The sequence below is a fragment of the Pieris napi genome, chromosome 12 (assembly GCF_905475465.1).
Source record: "Pieris napi chromosome 12, ilPieNapi1.2, whole genome shotgun sequence".
NCBI lineage: Eukaryota > Metazoa > Arthropoda > Insecta > Lepidoptera > Pieridae > Pieris > Pieris napi.
In genome coordinates, this window is record NC_062245.1 from 11,658,441 (window position 1) to 11,671,635 (window position 13,195).

General features: G+C 32.2%; 1 protein-coding gene across 3 annotated transcripts in view; it reads right to left on the reverse strand.

Annotated features, from left to right (window-relative positions):
- The window catches only part of LOC125054628, a 34,236-nt gene extending 25,674 nt beyond the window's left edge, over positions 1-8,562 (reverse strand). For 2 of the 3 annotated variants that reach the window (XM_047656636.1, XM_047656635.1), the window contains exon 1: positions 8,407-8,562. Coding sequence is in view for 1 of the 3 variants with exons in the window: in XM_047656634.1 (XP_047512590.1) it covers positions 5,127-5,174 (48 nt within the window). In the remaining 2 variants the exon portion in view is untranslated. Of the gene's footprint in view, positions 1-5,126; positions 5,182-8,406 lie in introns of those variants that run through there. The other variant, XM_047656634.1, reaches the window with a different exon arrangement.
- Between the last annotated feature and the right edge of the window lie 4,633 nt (positions 8,563-13,195).

The following is a 13,195-nucleotide window of genomic DNA, read 5'->3' on the forward strand; positions in this document are numbered from 1 at the left end:
CTTGTGTGGACACGTTAGCCCCACCTCATCTCCTTCGACACAAGAAAAGAAGCTGGGGCGGCCGCAAGAACGCGGAAAATAATAAACGGCTCAAATATAAGAGTCTTTCCTCCAACTTCTAATATGTTGCTTTTGGAGTAGCGACTCTTAGGTCGTGGGGTTCAAGTGCACAGGCTCTAATTATTGATTTTATTCGGCGCCTGGTAGATAATATCAGTGACCCCTGAGCTGGTGCTGTCCTCGCTCAACGAATAAGTATCGCAATACAGCGAGGAAATACTGCTAGCGTTAAGCCTCGGGGACCAAACCTTTTAAATTTGTATTAATTTTCTTTTTATTATTAATATGTAGGTTAAGAAAATTGTAAATACTGTATATATATATATATATATACAGTGTAATAATAATAATAAATAATAATTATTATAATTTTTAAAATACTGTTTACGTGTCAGAAGGAAGAGACTGGCTGCCCACAACACAGGGAATCCTAGTGTGGGTGCCAGTGCACTTTACTTTATCTAAATATCTTGTATATTGTGTATAATAAAGTTTTTTCTTTCTTTCTTTCTTATATTTGATTGTTATGTTTAGGTTTTATTATAAAAATATATTAAGCTATAAAAGTTTTAAATTACCAATGGAAAATGCTATTTTCATCGCAATGTAGGAACTCTGAAGAATTTAATTTCATGTACACCTTGCACTATAAAGACCCTATTTCCGTGAACTGAATATTAAGTCATATTAAATTCTTTGGACACAAAGCCTAATTTGACATACTTGCTCTACAGAGTCGTTAATTAAGAGTTGATGGTTACTTAAGTAACGATTAAAACACTGCTAATTGGTACTGCCGTATGCTTTCTCAATCAGTCAATATTACAATTTTATGGCAGCGGTTTATTCGATATACTAATAATATATTATTCATATAATTATACTTAAAAAAGTCACGTCTCGTGACTCTCGTGATTTTTATATGTCGGGATTTTTGAAGTGGATTCAAACAGGTAATTAATACAATGCGTAAACGGTAATTTTTTTATGTCATAGGAGGCAAACGGGCAGGAGGCTCACCTGATTATTAGTGATAGTAGCCATGGGCACTCACATTGCCAGAAGCCCTACAAATGCGTTGCCGGCCTTTCAGGAATTCTTACGTACGCTCTTTTCTTGAAGGAAATACATCAGTGGGCAGCTGGTTCCACATTCCGAGTAGGCGTATTCTAATGCAATTAACAATTTAGTTTCTTCTTTGAAATAAGTAGCAATCGTGGTTTGTTTAATGTTAAATTTCAGGTTTCTTTATTTTTTTTGTCAATTAATGATTTCTGTTTCATATATATTGTCCATCTATGTAATATGTTTTGACTTTTTATATTGTCAAATGTCAATATGTCAAATTGTTAAATGTTTAGATTACTAATAAATAAATAAAACATGTATTTTTTAATTACAGTTCCCTTCAATTTTTACATGTATTTTAATTGATTTGCTTACTTCCATTAGTTTTCTTTTAATACATATAATATACTAGCGGACCCGACAGACGTTGTCCTGTCTTAACTATGAATATTGATTTCAAATTGGTATAATGAATTAAAAAATATTTCAGAAACAAAGTGTTTATTATTCTAATGCTTTATGTTATACAACATTCTTTGTTTGTTTTTCTAGCTCGCATATTATTATATTATCAATATAATAACTCCGATCGAAGCATTTATTTTGAACGATATTAATTTTTCATACATCCTCTGACGATATTTGCAGCACGCATTCTGTCAATGTTGTGTTATGTCAAACGCCATAAGGTTACACCAAAAAGTTCGAATTGTATGGTGGTTAAGTTTTCTTGAATTTTCCAATTTTCCGCGCAATTTTTTTCTTTTTTTCTTTTATAAGAACCTTCTCCTGACAATTACAAACACAACAAAAAAAAATCAGACAAATCGGTCGAGCCGTTTTCATGTGATGTCGTGACAACGGAAAACGGGTTTCATTTTTATATATATAGATAATGTCTTATGGAGTTATGCAGTACTCTCTTGTCTTATCTAATTTATTTATTTTTTCTCACACGGGTTGCCTGGAAGAGATCGCTCGAAATCGAGGCCATATTTATGTATACTTTCAATTAAGTGTTAATAATTAATAAATAAATTGCAATTATTATTTGATTTACAGAATATGAAGCGAAACATAGCTTCAAGGAGCTATCAACTACAGACTAGCAGTTTGTTGGTTACCACAGCGTATTCACGGAAAATATACATCCTTTCATGCCTGATTTGTTTAGTTATGTACGCTAATAATGTATATAATTTATGTAATGCTAAGCGTATTACACTTCAATATCCACACGCGAGAGTGCGTGAGAATTAAAAGCATTAATAAATTTAGTTCATATTTTACTTTTTTTTTCAAATATTCTCCGAATCGTTTATTAAAACCTAAACATAACAATCAAATCTACAGCATTTTCAAATTATTTAACCTACATAGTGATAATAAAAATGAAAACAAAGAAAATTTAAATGTTTGGTCGCTTTGGCACGATTAACGCTGGCAGCATTTCCTCGCTGTATTGCGATACTTATTCGTTGAGCGAGGAAAGCACCAGCTCTGGGGTCACCGGTACAATCAAGGCGCCAACTTAAATCTTTAATTAGCGCCTGTGCACTTGAACTCAAACGGTCCAAGAGTTTCCACTCCAAAGTAATAACTATTTTACTTTAATTGTTAAAGTTCAGCACGTCATATATTAAATTATCTATAGTATATGTTAAAAGCTTTTTTTAAAAAATACATGACATTTATAGTAAACATAAATGTATCATTTAGCATTAAAAAAGTTAAAATACAATAAAAGTATTACGCTTCAAAAAAATACTATTGTATAGTCTAGTCTAGTATATTTTTCACGTTTTTGAACTTGTTGACTAGACTATAATAGCGGGTTAGGTATCAGATAGGCACTTAACAATGCTATTTTAAAAATTGATAAGATCACTTTTTACTTATAACTCAGTGAAGCTTAAACCCTAGGTTAATATTTACGAAACACTGAACTTCTTATAAAAAAGTGCGCGTTAACTTCTAGCAATTTATATTTGTAACTAATTAACTGATATTGAAATTAGCAATAAGATATTTAAAATTAACATATATTATAAGCTAAAGGAAAGAAGAATTTTACATGGATCACAGTCTAACAGTCTAATAATCAGGTTGGTATGGTGCAGATAAAAAAAAATAGTCATTTTAGTTTAGTGAATAAAACTCCTCGGACTTCTTGAATGAAATACTTATAGTTACTTTGTGATTTGCGAATGCCGTTGTGTCATTAATTTAGTTACGAGATCTACTGTATTACTATTACACAAGGCATATTGTGTTTATGGCTATGTTTAAATCATCCTTTTGTAGCATTGAAAAGGTAAATATCGTCGCTGTAGAATGATAACCTCGTATGTCCAGAGACCCAAACTTACAGGAAACGAAAAAAAAGTTTGTTAGTTAAAATATTATTATGAGTTTTTGTCCAAACTTTTAGATGGTAAAAAGGACTTATTTATAACATAAATAAGTATTTTTTACTTCATAGAAGTAAAGTAAAGTAACTGGTATAATCTCATGATTATCATGATTATTATAATCATGAGATTATACCAGTTAAATGACATAAGAGTCTAAGAAAAAAAAACAAATGACATACGAGGTTATCATTCTACAGTGATGATAAAATTGATGAATTAGAAAGAACCACACAATCAGCCATATCAAATTAGAATACAAATGCCATATCAAAATGGTATAATAGTATGAACTTTAAACATACATATATTACAGTCATATTTACAAGTAGCGTACTCCGAATGCCAGATTTGATTAGTATTCTATTTATGTTGTAACCCATGTTTACGATCAGTTCTAAACATGTTTTCAAACAAATTCACACCAGTGCACATACCAATGATGTGGAAAACATCATTCCACGCTTCCGCATTCTGCTTTCAATTTGATTTCTTCAATGAATGAGTCTAGGAGCTAATGAATGACAAATATATTGAAAAAGAAACAAGAGAAGGTTTATACGACTATTACGGCGTAAGCATCTAATATATAAAAGTCTCGTGTCACAATGTTCGTTCCCCTACTCCTCCTAAACGGCTCGACCGATTCTTATGAATTGTTTTATGCATATTCAGTAAGTAAGATAATCAGACAACATCTATTTTTCATCTCCCTAAATGTTAAGGGTGGTCCCAACCCTACATTTTTATGTTTTAGACAAAACTTATTGGTTTTATATGATCCGTACAACCCTTAATTGTCACCTCTATTTTTTATGTACACAGTTATTTTTATTGAACTAAAAAAATGTTTCCTAAATTGGATTCCATCCACATGGCAAAACGACGTTTGCCGGGTCAGCTAGTTTATATATAAAGTATATGTGGTCTTATTGAAGTATGTTGCGTGGAACTGAAAATATAATAAGTTAATTTAATCATAAAAATTTCAATTAGATGTACATTTTATACGATTAATGTAAACTTTTAAAATTGGACGCACTAAGATCTGGAGTCTAGGTATTAGATTCAGGTCAAAATATAAAAACAGCAGCTATTAAACTACTAATAACAAACATTACATTTATACCGGTTTTCTAATGTAGCATTTTATGATTTTATTATATTATTCTGTAAAATTAATATATGGAAGCAAGCAGTGTATAGCTTTACATAGGCCTACACTTATCTTCTTCAAGACATATATATATATGTGTGAAATTTATAATTGTTATTTTTATGAATGTGAAACGTGATGTAGTTGAAATGTTTTTCTTTCTTCAATTAGCCTGCTCATGCGGAGAAGGCAAACATCGCGACGAAACCGGCATATCATAAAGACAAAAAATTACATTAATCAGGTACATGTACTTATATAAACCACAGCGGTTTGCTAATGTAACTTGTTATGATTGTATTATATTTTTTTTTGTAAAATAAAGAAATTTAAAAAAAAAAAAAAAAATATATAAAATTATCCAATACTCATATAGTGCCACTGAATTACTATAAATATAAATTTAACGTTCACATTTGACATTTTACTACCTTGATAAGCCATGTTGATGAATTGACAAACTCATCTATAGACGACATTTTGAATCTGTAAACAAAAAACTTAATGCAGTTGTCCCCGAGGTTAATTTGTGTCAATTGCAATTGACTCACCTTCCATCAGAACTTGACGAATAACCGAGTATACGATACAAAACTTAGTCAACACAATATTGTTTCTTGAAAAGCATTTCCTATGAACGGAAATCGAGAGTTAATCGTCACGTCAGGATTCCTGAACGAACGACGCGCGCGGTGCCTATTGCAACACTAATAGAAGATAACGTGTAAAATCTTATGTCGTAAAGAGAATTTCGGGGCTTAAGCACTTAGATGATTGCGATAAGTGGACTAGCACAGTATCCAATTATAAATAGCTCGCTCTGTAATTAGTTCCATAGTACGATCAGGTGATTAAAGGAAAAAGGAAAAAACTCTCGCGTATATATTCTAAACAGTATTTCTAAAATTATTGCATTAGTTATATGATTGATTAAGAAAACGTGTGTGTACTTATGTACAGGCGTTAGAAATTATACTTCTTTGGCGTATCAAGATAAAAATCTTTTCAAAAATTGCATTCTACGATGGTAGAAAAACGACACTAACAATAGAAAAAAGTTATTTATTAAATTTGTAAGTTTAATTATAACGCATTATCTGGTTAAATAAAGTTTATTTAAATAACACAAACGAAAATGTTGACCAAGCTAACTTCAGGGTGTCGGTTTTTGTGACGATGTGTGCGCGCATCGTAAAAATTTACTCTCATTATTTTTCGTTAACGCGCCAAAAGAAGTATAACTTTAAAATATTCTTTAATAGTGGAGCGTATTCAAAATTAATTTATAGTATAAGATCCCGATATAGAACGACATATTCATATATCGTTTGCATATTCTATGGGCTTCATACTTTCGATTGGTATAGAATTTATCTAATAATCATACCGGTGAAATGTTTAAAAAAATATTTTTTTTAAATATTAATTCAAATACTCTGGACTGAAATTTGCTAGGCAACCCATATGGATTATATTTATTGACATATTAAATTAAATATAAAATACGTTTCATTAAATAAGCATCTCGGTGAAGGTCGTTGTATATCGGGATCTTAGACTATTACGAGATACATTAACATGAGGTTGTATAGAGTGTACCCATGTTACACAGTTATGTAGGTATACAACTTTGTTAGTCTTGGGTATTGGGTACAACAAGTTAGATGTGAGGACCTTACTATAACAGTCTATTGTTTAAGGTCCTTAGAGGTCGAATGTATAATGCGGAAATGTTGGAGAGACTGGGGGTGTGCCAAATAATCACACTCTGCGTGGTAAGCGGTCGCAATTGCTGGCAGTGCCTCGAGCGCGTACAAATTTACTCAAAGAAGCGCCATTTACGCGTGTCTTGCGCACCTTGAATGTTATTGCATGTGAGACGGATCTATTTGGTTGCACACTGGCTGAATTCACAAGAATTAGATGAAAAAAGGTTTAGGTTTTATGTTTTAGTTTAATTTTTATATTAACAAGTTTTCTATTGTATCAGTATTAAGTTACTGTAATAATAAGAAATAAGGAAATATAAAATTATACTATGTTAGAGCGGATTGTTTATTTTATTAATGTCCAATTTTCATGGTTGATATCCGTCCTTAAAATCTCAGTATCTTTATTCTTGGACACTATTATAACTTCTCAAATGTAAACTTCTTCCTTGAAACTATCAGCCATAAGTTGATGTCCTTCATCTAATGAGACGGGACCTGTGGTACTTGATAATAGCAGAGAGCAAGAGACCGAGTGACCATCATCACCACCTGAGCCAACACTACGTAGATCTGGCAGAGTACGTAAAACACCAGAATTTTTAAAAGATTATGTTTTAAAAAAGTGCGGGAGAGTGATGTAAACTTCTTGCTTGAAACCATCAGCCATAAGTTGATGTCATTGTCAAACAGTTTTGTTAGTGTCTTTTTCAATGTATCTAATGTAACCAAAACAAATTTTACTGTTAATTTTAGCTTATTAAAACCTTATATTCATTAAAGGTTTTCTCTTATTTCATTCTCAAACAAAATGTTATAATTTTATTTAATTTAAAAAAAAAGTCTTTTAACAAATTCTAATGTTTACTATCTATAATAAGTACATAATAAAAAACATAAAATAGCAAATTAGAGAAAAAAATATTAAGTTAGGAACAACTGTTGGAAATGTTATTGAAATAATTTAATTCGAAAATATTTTAAACTAATAAAATAAATACTCATGTATTAACATTAAATTGAACGAAGAATTAGATTTTTTTATCGTAATGAAAAACATTAACGGATAAATTTTAATAACAATTTTATTTCATTATGGTGAAAGTAATCCCGGATGATGAAATACATTTAAAAGATATCATCATCATAGCAACATAAATATCCTATAATTTTGTCACAATCTAAGAATTTACAATATACTCGCTGTAATCAAGATAACTAAAGCTTGACCTTGCTTGCTTAGACCGACGAAAGTCAATAAAATGTGTATAAACGTTTGATTATTAATAAAAAGGGTGAGATTCAGAAACAAAATTTAGCGACAATTATGACGCCCATGTATCAAAATCCAATGAATTTTTCATAGGATTTTTTCTAAATCCTTGTTTCTAAATCCTTCCCTAATGCTATACGTTTTTAATGAGTTGAAGAATCCAAAGCTATTTTATTCCAAGCAAAAGTGTTTAATTTTGGTGTAATATTGGGACATTGGTAATGTCCCGTAATTCTCAAGGGCAACCCACCTGCCTTTAGAAAACGAAACAGACGGATACATGTGTGACTCAATATAAGTTTTTACAATAGTATTACTGATGCTAGTGTAATATAAAAGGGTTTGTAGGCTATACCCTAATGTGCTATTAACTACACTAGACAATATTAAGGAGAACAAAGAAAACATCTTCAGTATAAACATCTACTATACGTTATAATCTACATACATGACAATTATTTGAATACTTTTCGTTGGGCATATTTGCCATTCTCTACTTTCTGGCTTTTTAATAAAATTTATCTATAAAATCTCAATCAATTATAAAAAGCGATAAGTACAAACAGAGGTCACGGTTAAATCTATACAAGACTCATTAAATGCCCATATAAAAGTGATTTTCCTTATTTATATGGATATTATCCAAATTCGACGTAACTTTTTGACGAAGGCCACCACGAAAGGGTTTTGCGTTCATTATGTAATCATAACATTATAAGCAACACTAACCAACAAGGCATGAGAGCAATCGAGGGTGGAACACACGGTGATTGTGGTCACAGAAGCCGACTCCAGGTATAGTCCATAAATGTATATAAGAACAGGTAACGGGCGCGGTCAGCGGGCGCGTCGCAGCGCGGCCATTGCGGCACCGCGGCTTCGAGGTCGTCGCGCGCACTGCCGCTGCCCGAAGCACAGCGCCGCGGGTACGGCCCGCGCACGCGCCCAGCACCGCTCGCGAATTGATCAGCCGGATTTTCGATGAAATTTATGATAGGTCGTGGATCTATTATCGATATCGCAAAAACTTACAATAGATATTTAATAATGATATCTTTTATTCGAACAATATATTAAGAGTTTAATGTAGCATTCGTTAATTAATTTCCTATAAATATATAACATGCGCTTTACGTAATCAAGTAAGTATCATAAATACATATATGTACGCTATGCTTTTAAATTACATAAACCAACAATAGAGAACACAGTTTAACACCCCTTCATGTTATTATTGATTCTGTACTTTATGGCTTTAGTCTAATTCATAGAAAGATCCAAACTGGCTGGGAACTAAAATTAGGTATTCCCGCGTGCAGAGTCACCAGCAAAAGCTAGTAAGCCATTAAAAATATACTAACGATCTTAATTCGTTTACTAAACTCACTCGAGCCATGGCCGCTACCCTACTAACCCCATCTTTGTATCGCACTCACGCTTAATAATTTAATTAAAACACATTTGCCGCACGTGTATAAAAATTATCTACAGATAATGACTATGTATATCGATATGTATATCACTCCTATTTAAAATAACGTATTTTAAATAGGAGTATGTGAGAGTAGGTAAGATACAAGTGTTCAAGACAATTTTCTTTCTTTAGGTTAAAGGAAAATTGCCCTTTTAAGATCCTTCCTCTTGACCATATTCAACGAAGAGCGATTCGAATCATCAACGACCAGTCACTTTACGTGCGGCTTGAGCCGTTGGCGTTGCGTAGAGATGTGGGGTCTCTCTGCATCTTTTACCGCATTTAGCATGCAGTGTTTAGAGGAGTTGTACGGACTAATACCTGAAGCTGAGTTTCATTATCGGACGTCAAGGCAGAATACAAAATACCATCCGTATTACCTCGACGTTCGTCGTTCCACAACTGAGCGTTTGAGTTGCAGTTTTTGCCGCGCACCAGCTGCCCACTGAAGTATTTCCGAGGCAATCCGGCTTAAGGGATGTTCAAGAAAAGAGGGTAGCAATTTTTAAAAGGCGGGCAATGCACTTGAGAGCCTTCTGGCAATGTAAGTGTCCATGGGCAATTCCCATCTATTCAGTCACTCCGCTGGTTTGCGACCATATGTCTTTAGCCTCCGAAAAAGACTTTCATGTCTTGTGTTACTTCCCGCCAGTTTTTGGCTTTCGAGTACAAAAAGGTGAACCTATAGCATCAGTTCACGCCGCTTTTCTGTGAGACAGTGGTACTGCCTCTTAGGCTGAACTTCGAAAACAACAGCATGACACTCCCACTAGGAAGGAAGATGACTTTTACTTATTTTGTGTTTCGTTTCATTCAAGTGCCGAAGTGTATAAACGATAAATAACATAATCTTTAATAACACAAACAACTCTTAATTCGTTAGTTATTAACGCTTCTTAAAATTTCTTGTTAATATTTAGCAATATCTATAATTATTACAGCGATATGCGCATAGTTTATAGACAACACATACTAAACTAAAAAAACAAAATGTATTTACTTAAATTTTTTGAAGAAATAGCATTAAAAGAAATGTAACTTTTGTTATGCAGTGATGAAGCTAAATGAGGTAGGTACTTCACCCATATATACTAACGACTCATACATTTAAAAACGTCAGCTTTTAAAGAAAAAATCAGCTTAAATACTTAGCTAAGTGAATTTCGTATGGCAAATACGTATTTGATGTGACATACGCAACTCATACTAAGTACTAATAAATCAATCTTACCCATGAATGCTGCTACGCCGTAGAACTTCGTAGCGGATATGTAAAACTCAAAATAAAATCAAAAAGTATATCATTTACAAGACGATTATTCCAATTCGCTAAAAAGTTTAGTTCGTAAGCTAGTTTAGGTCTAGATAATTTGAAGCGTTTTGCATCAAAGTCATCACGCGATACAGCAATTTTGCAATAAAACTTCTTAACTGTATTTCAACCTACTTTAAAGTTGTACGTTATTTTTGATAGTGTTCTGGAGTTGGTAACTCGTGTTGACCTCAGCAGGCAGTAGGGTGGCATATGTAGAACGAGGGTAATTTCTTTCTATGCTACTGATACTGTGATTAATTCCGATATCGTCTTGTGGTGATTTCGATTTATTTTTATTTATAGAAAAAAAAAATTTACGCATTTAATGTGACTCAAGAATAAAGTAAACATTTAATAGTTATTTTTGTATTTTAATAGATACATTTAATAAGTTATCGGGTATTATAATATAGACAATTTAATGTAGAAATATTTATTGAGGGTAACACAACGGTTTTTATCTATTACAAAAGAAGAAAATCAATATATTTTTTATATCAATATTAACAAGATAGCTACAATTTTTTGTGTAGGCGTTTAAAATTACATACTATTTCTATTTCTCGTATTTAATCTGCTTTCTCTTTATAATAATGATATTAGTAAGCATATCTGGAAACGTTTTTTATTTTAAAATGTAAAATAATATTTTAAGTCATAAATTTTTACCAGTTGGGTTTTTCTAAGTTGTCTAAACAAAACAGTAGCTTCGGGCATAAGTATGGAACGCAATTTGATTTCTATAATTATACTATAAACGCAATTACAGGCCCAGAATCAAACTACAATATTTGTTTTATGTCCTCTGTAGTAAGCGTATTTGCCGGGGCGAGAAGATAAACCAAATAAGAATCATATTAAGCGTTTCTTGTCACGCAACATACTTGCGTGTCTGTTTCGTTGGTACTGATTTAATGGCCCTTTGTTCACCTCATAATATGACGTAGCCACCGAGTTTAGTAATAGGTGAAGAGTTTTCCATTTACATTTCTATCTGGTATCTATATGTCGATGCCCTAAGGCTTCAACTATGCTCCAAAGCTGACTGTCTGACGATCGATGGACCATAAGGGCGACCCGGTGGGGAGGCCCTATTGGGAAACGAAACAGAGGAAGATCGCTCACGAGATAGGCGAATGACATTCCTAAAACGACTGGCTCGAGCTGGGTGCAAATTACCCAACACCGAGATACCTGGAGATCCTTGGAGGAGGTCACCTAAGGGAGGGGTTCTTGCAAAATAATTAAGAAATATATATCTAAGTAAAAAAAAATGTGTAATTTATTTTCTTTAAAAAAATGTATAAGTATATATTTATTAATTATAATAGTATTACGTTTACTTTCTTTAGCAAGAAATAAAACGGCTTTTTTATTATTTTATATTTACTTACCAATACTTCGTGGCTTTTAAGCCGATAAACATAGAAGGCGGGTAATGTATTTCCCCTCAATATATATAAAGAAAAATGGATCGCAAAATGTGTTGCTAAGCACAAAACTTGAAAATGGCTGGACCAAGTCGAGTATTTTTTTATTTAATCCTTGAACTCTCAGGTTTTATGGTGAGAAAAATTAATATACTTACCTAACCTAACCCAATAATAGGCTAAGTAAAAAAAATTCTCGGTGAGTTATCAATAAGAAAAGACATCTCTGAACTACTAGAGAGTTTATGAATTGGGATTTTTAGGCGACAAATAAAACACTGATGAATAGGTAATTATTTATTAACATAAATGAGCATACACATATACAACAGTAAATAAATTCGATTAATTTTAAATGAGCTATTTAAATAAAATGATTTTTACGGCTTTTTGACAATGGTCTTTACTGTAACGGACTAACTTTTAATTAGATCTTAGTTGATAAAATCGATGTTTTTCTTAACAGTTCATTATTTAATAATGACTGTAACATTTGTCTATAAATTTTAATATTTTAATTCACTTTTAGATGTAAAATGGCAACAATTTCAGTTATAAATCATTTCTGACACTTGACATTTGACAGGAGTCAACAATGGAGATGCACTATGACAATTAACCATTGACCATAACATTATGCTTAATATTAAAGGGAATGTTACAACTACACCATAACCAATTAAAACAGCTATGCTATATCATCACAAATATATAGATAAGGTATTTGGAATATCTTCCAGATCTTTCCGGAAATATCGCAGTAGACAATTGTGTTTTAAGAGCTTTGGATTAGATAATTTACTAAGACTTTTCGAATACTTTACAGATGAATGTAAGTTAAATTTTCTAGGTTATGTTGGTTAAATAGAATTGATCATATACCTCATACTTGCGGCACGCTTGCGGTGTCTACGCCTAATATCCTTATTAATATACCGTAAAACATGATTGCTGTATAACATTAACAATATCACTGATTAATGAGCATTGCACGCAATATTCAGATACAAATAAATAATACTGCATTTATTATAGGTAAGTCACAATTCAATTCAAAATCCTCCTAAGATATTATTGCAAGATATATTAAAAGTGCTTGTTAGTGTTAGTATATATAAATAAAATAAAAAAATGTCCCTGTGACTTCGAAGTAAGTAGCCTTGGACACTATGGCCTCCATATTTGCCGATTCGATTTGATTATTATAACGATCGATCGATTTTGTTCCCTTTGAGACTCTTGGGCCGTGGGGTTCAATTGCACAGGCGCTAATTAAAGATTTAAGTTGGCGCTTTAGTT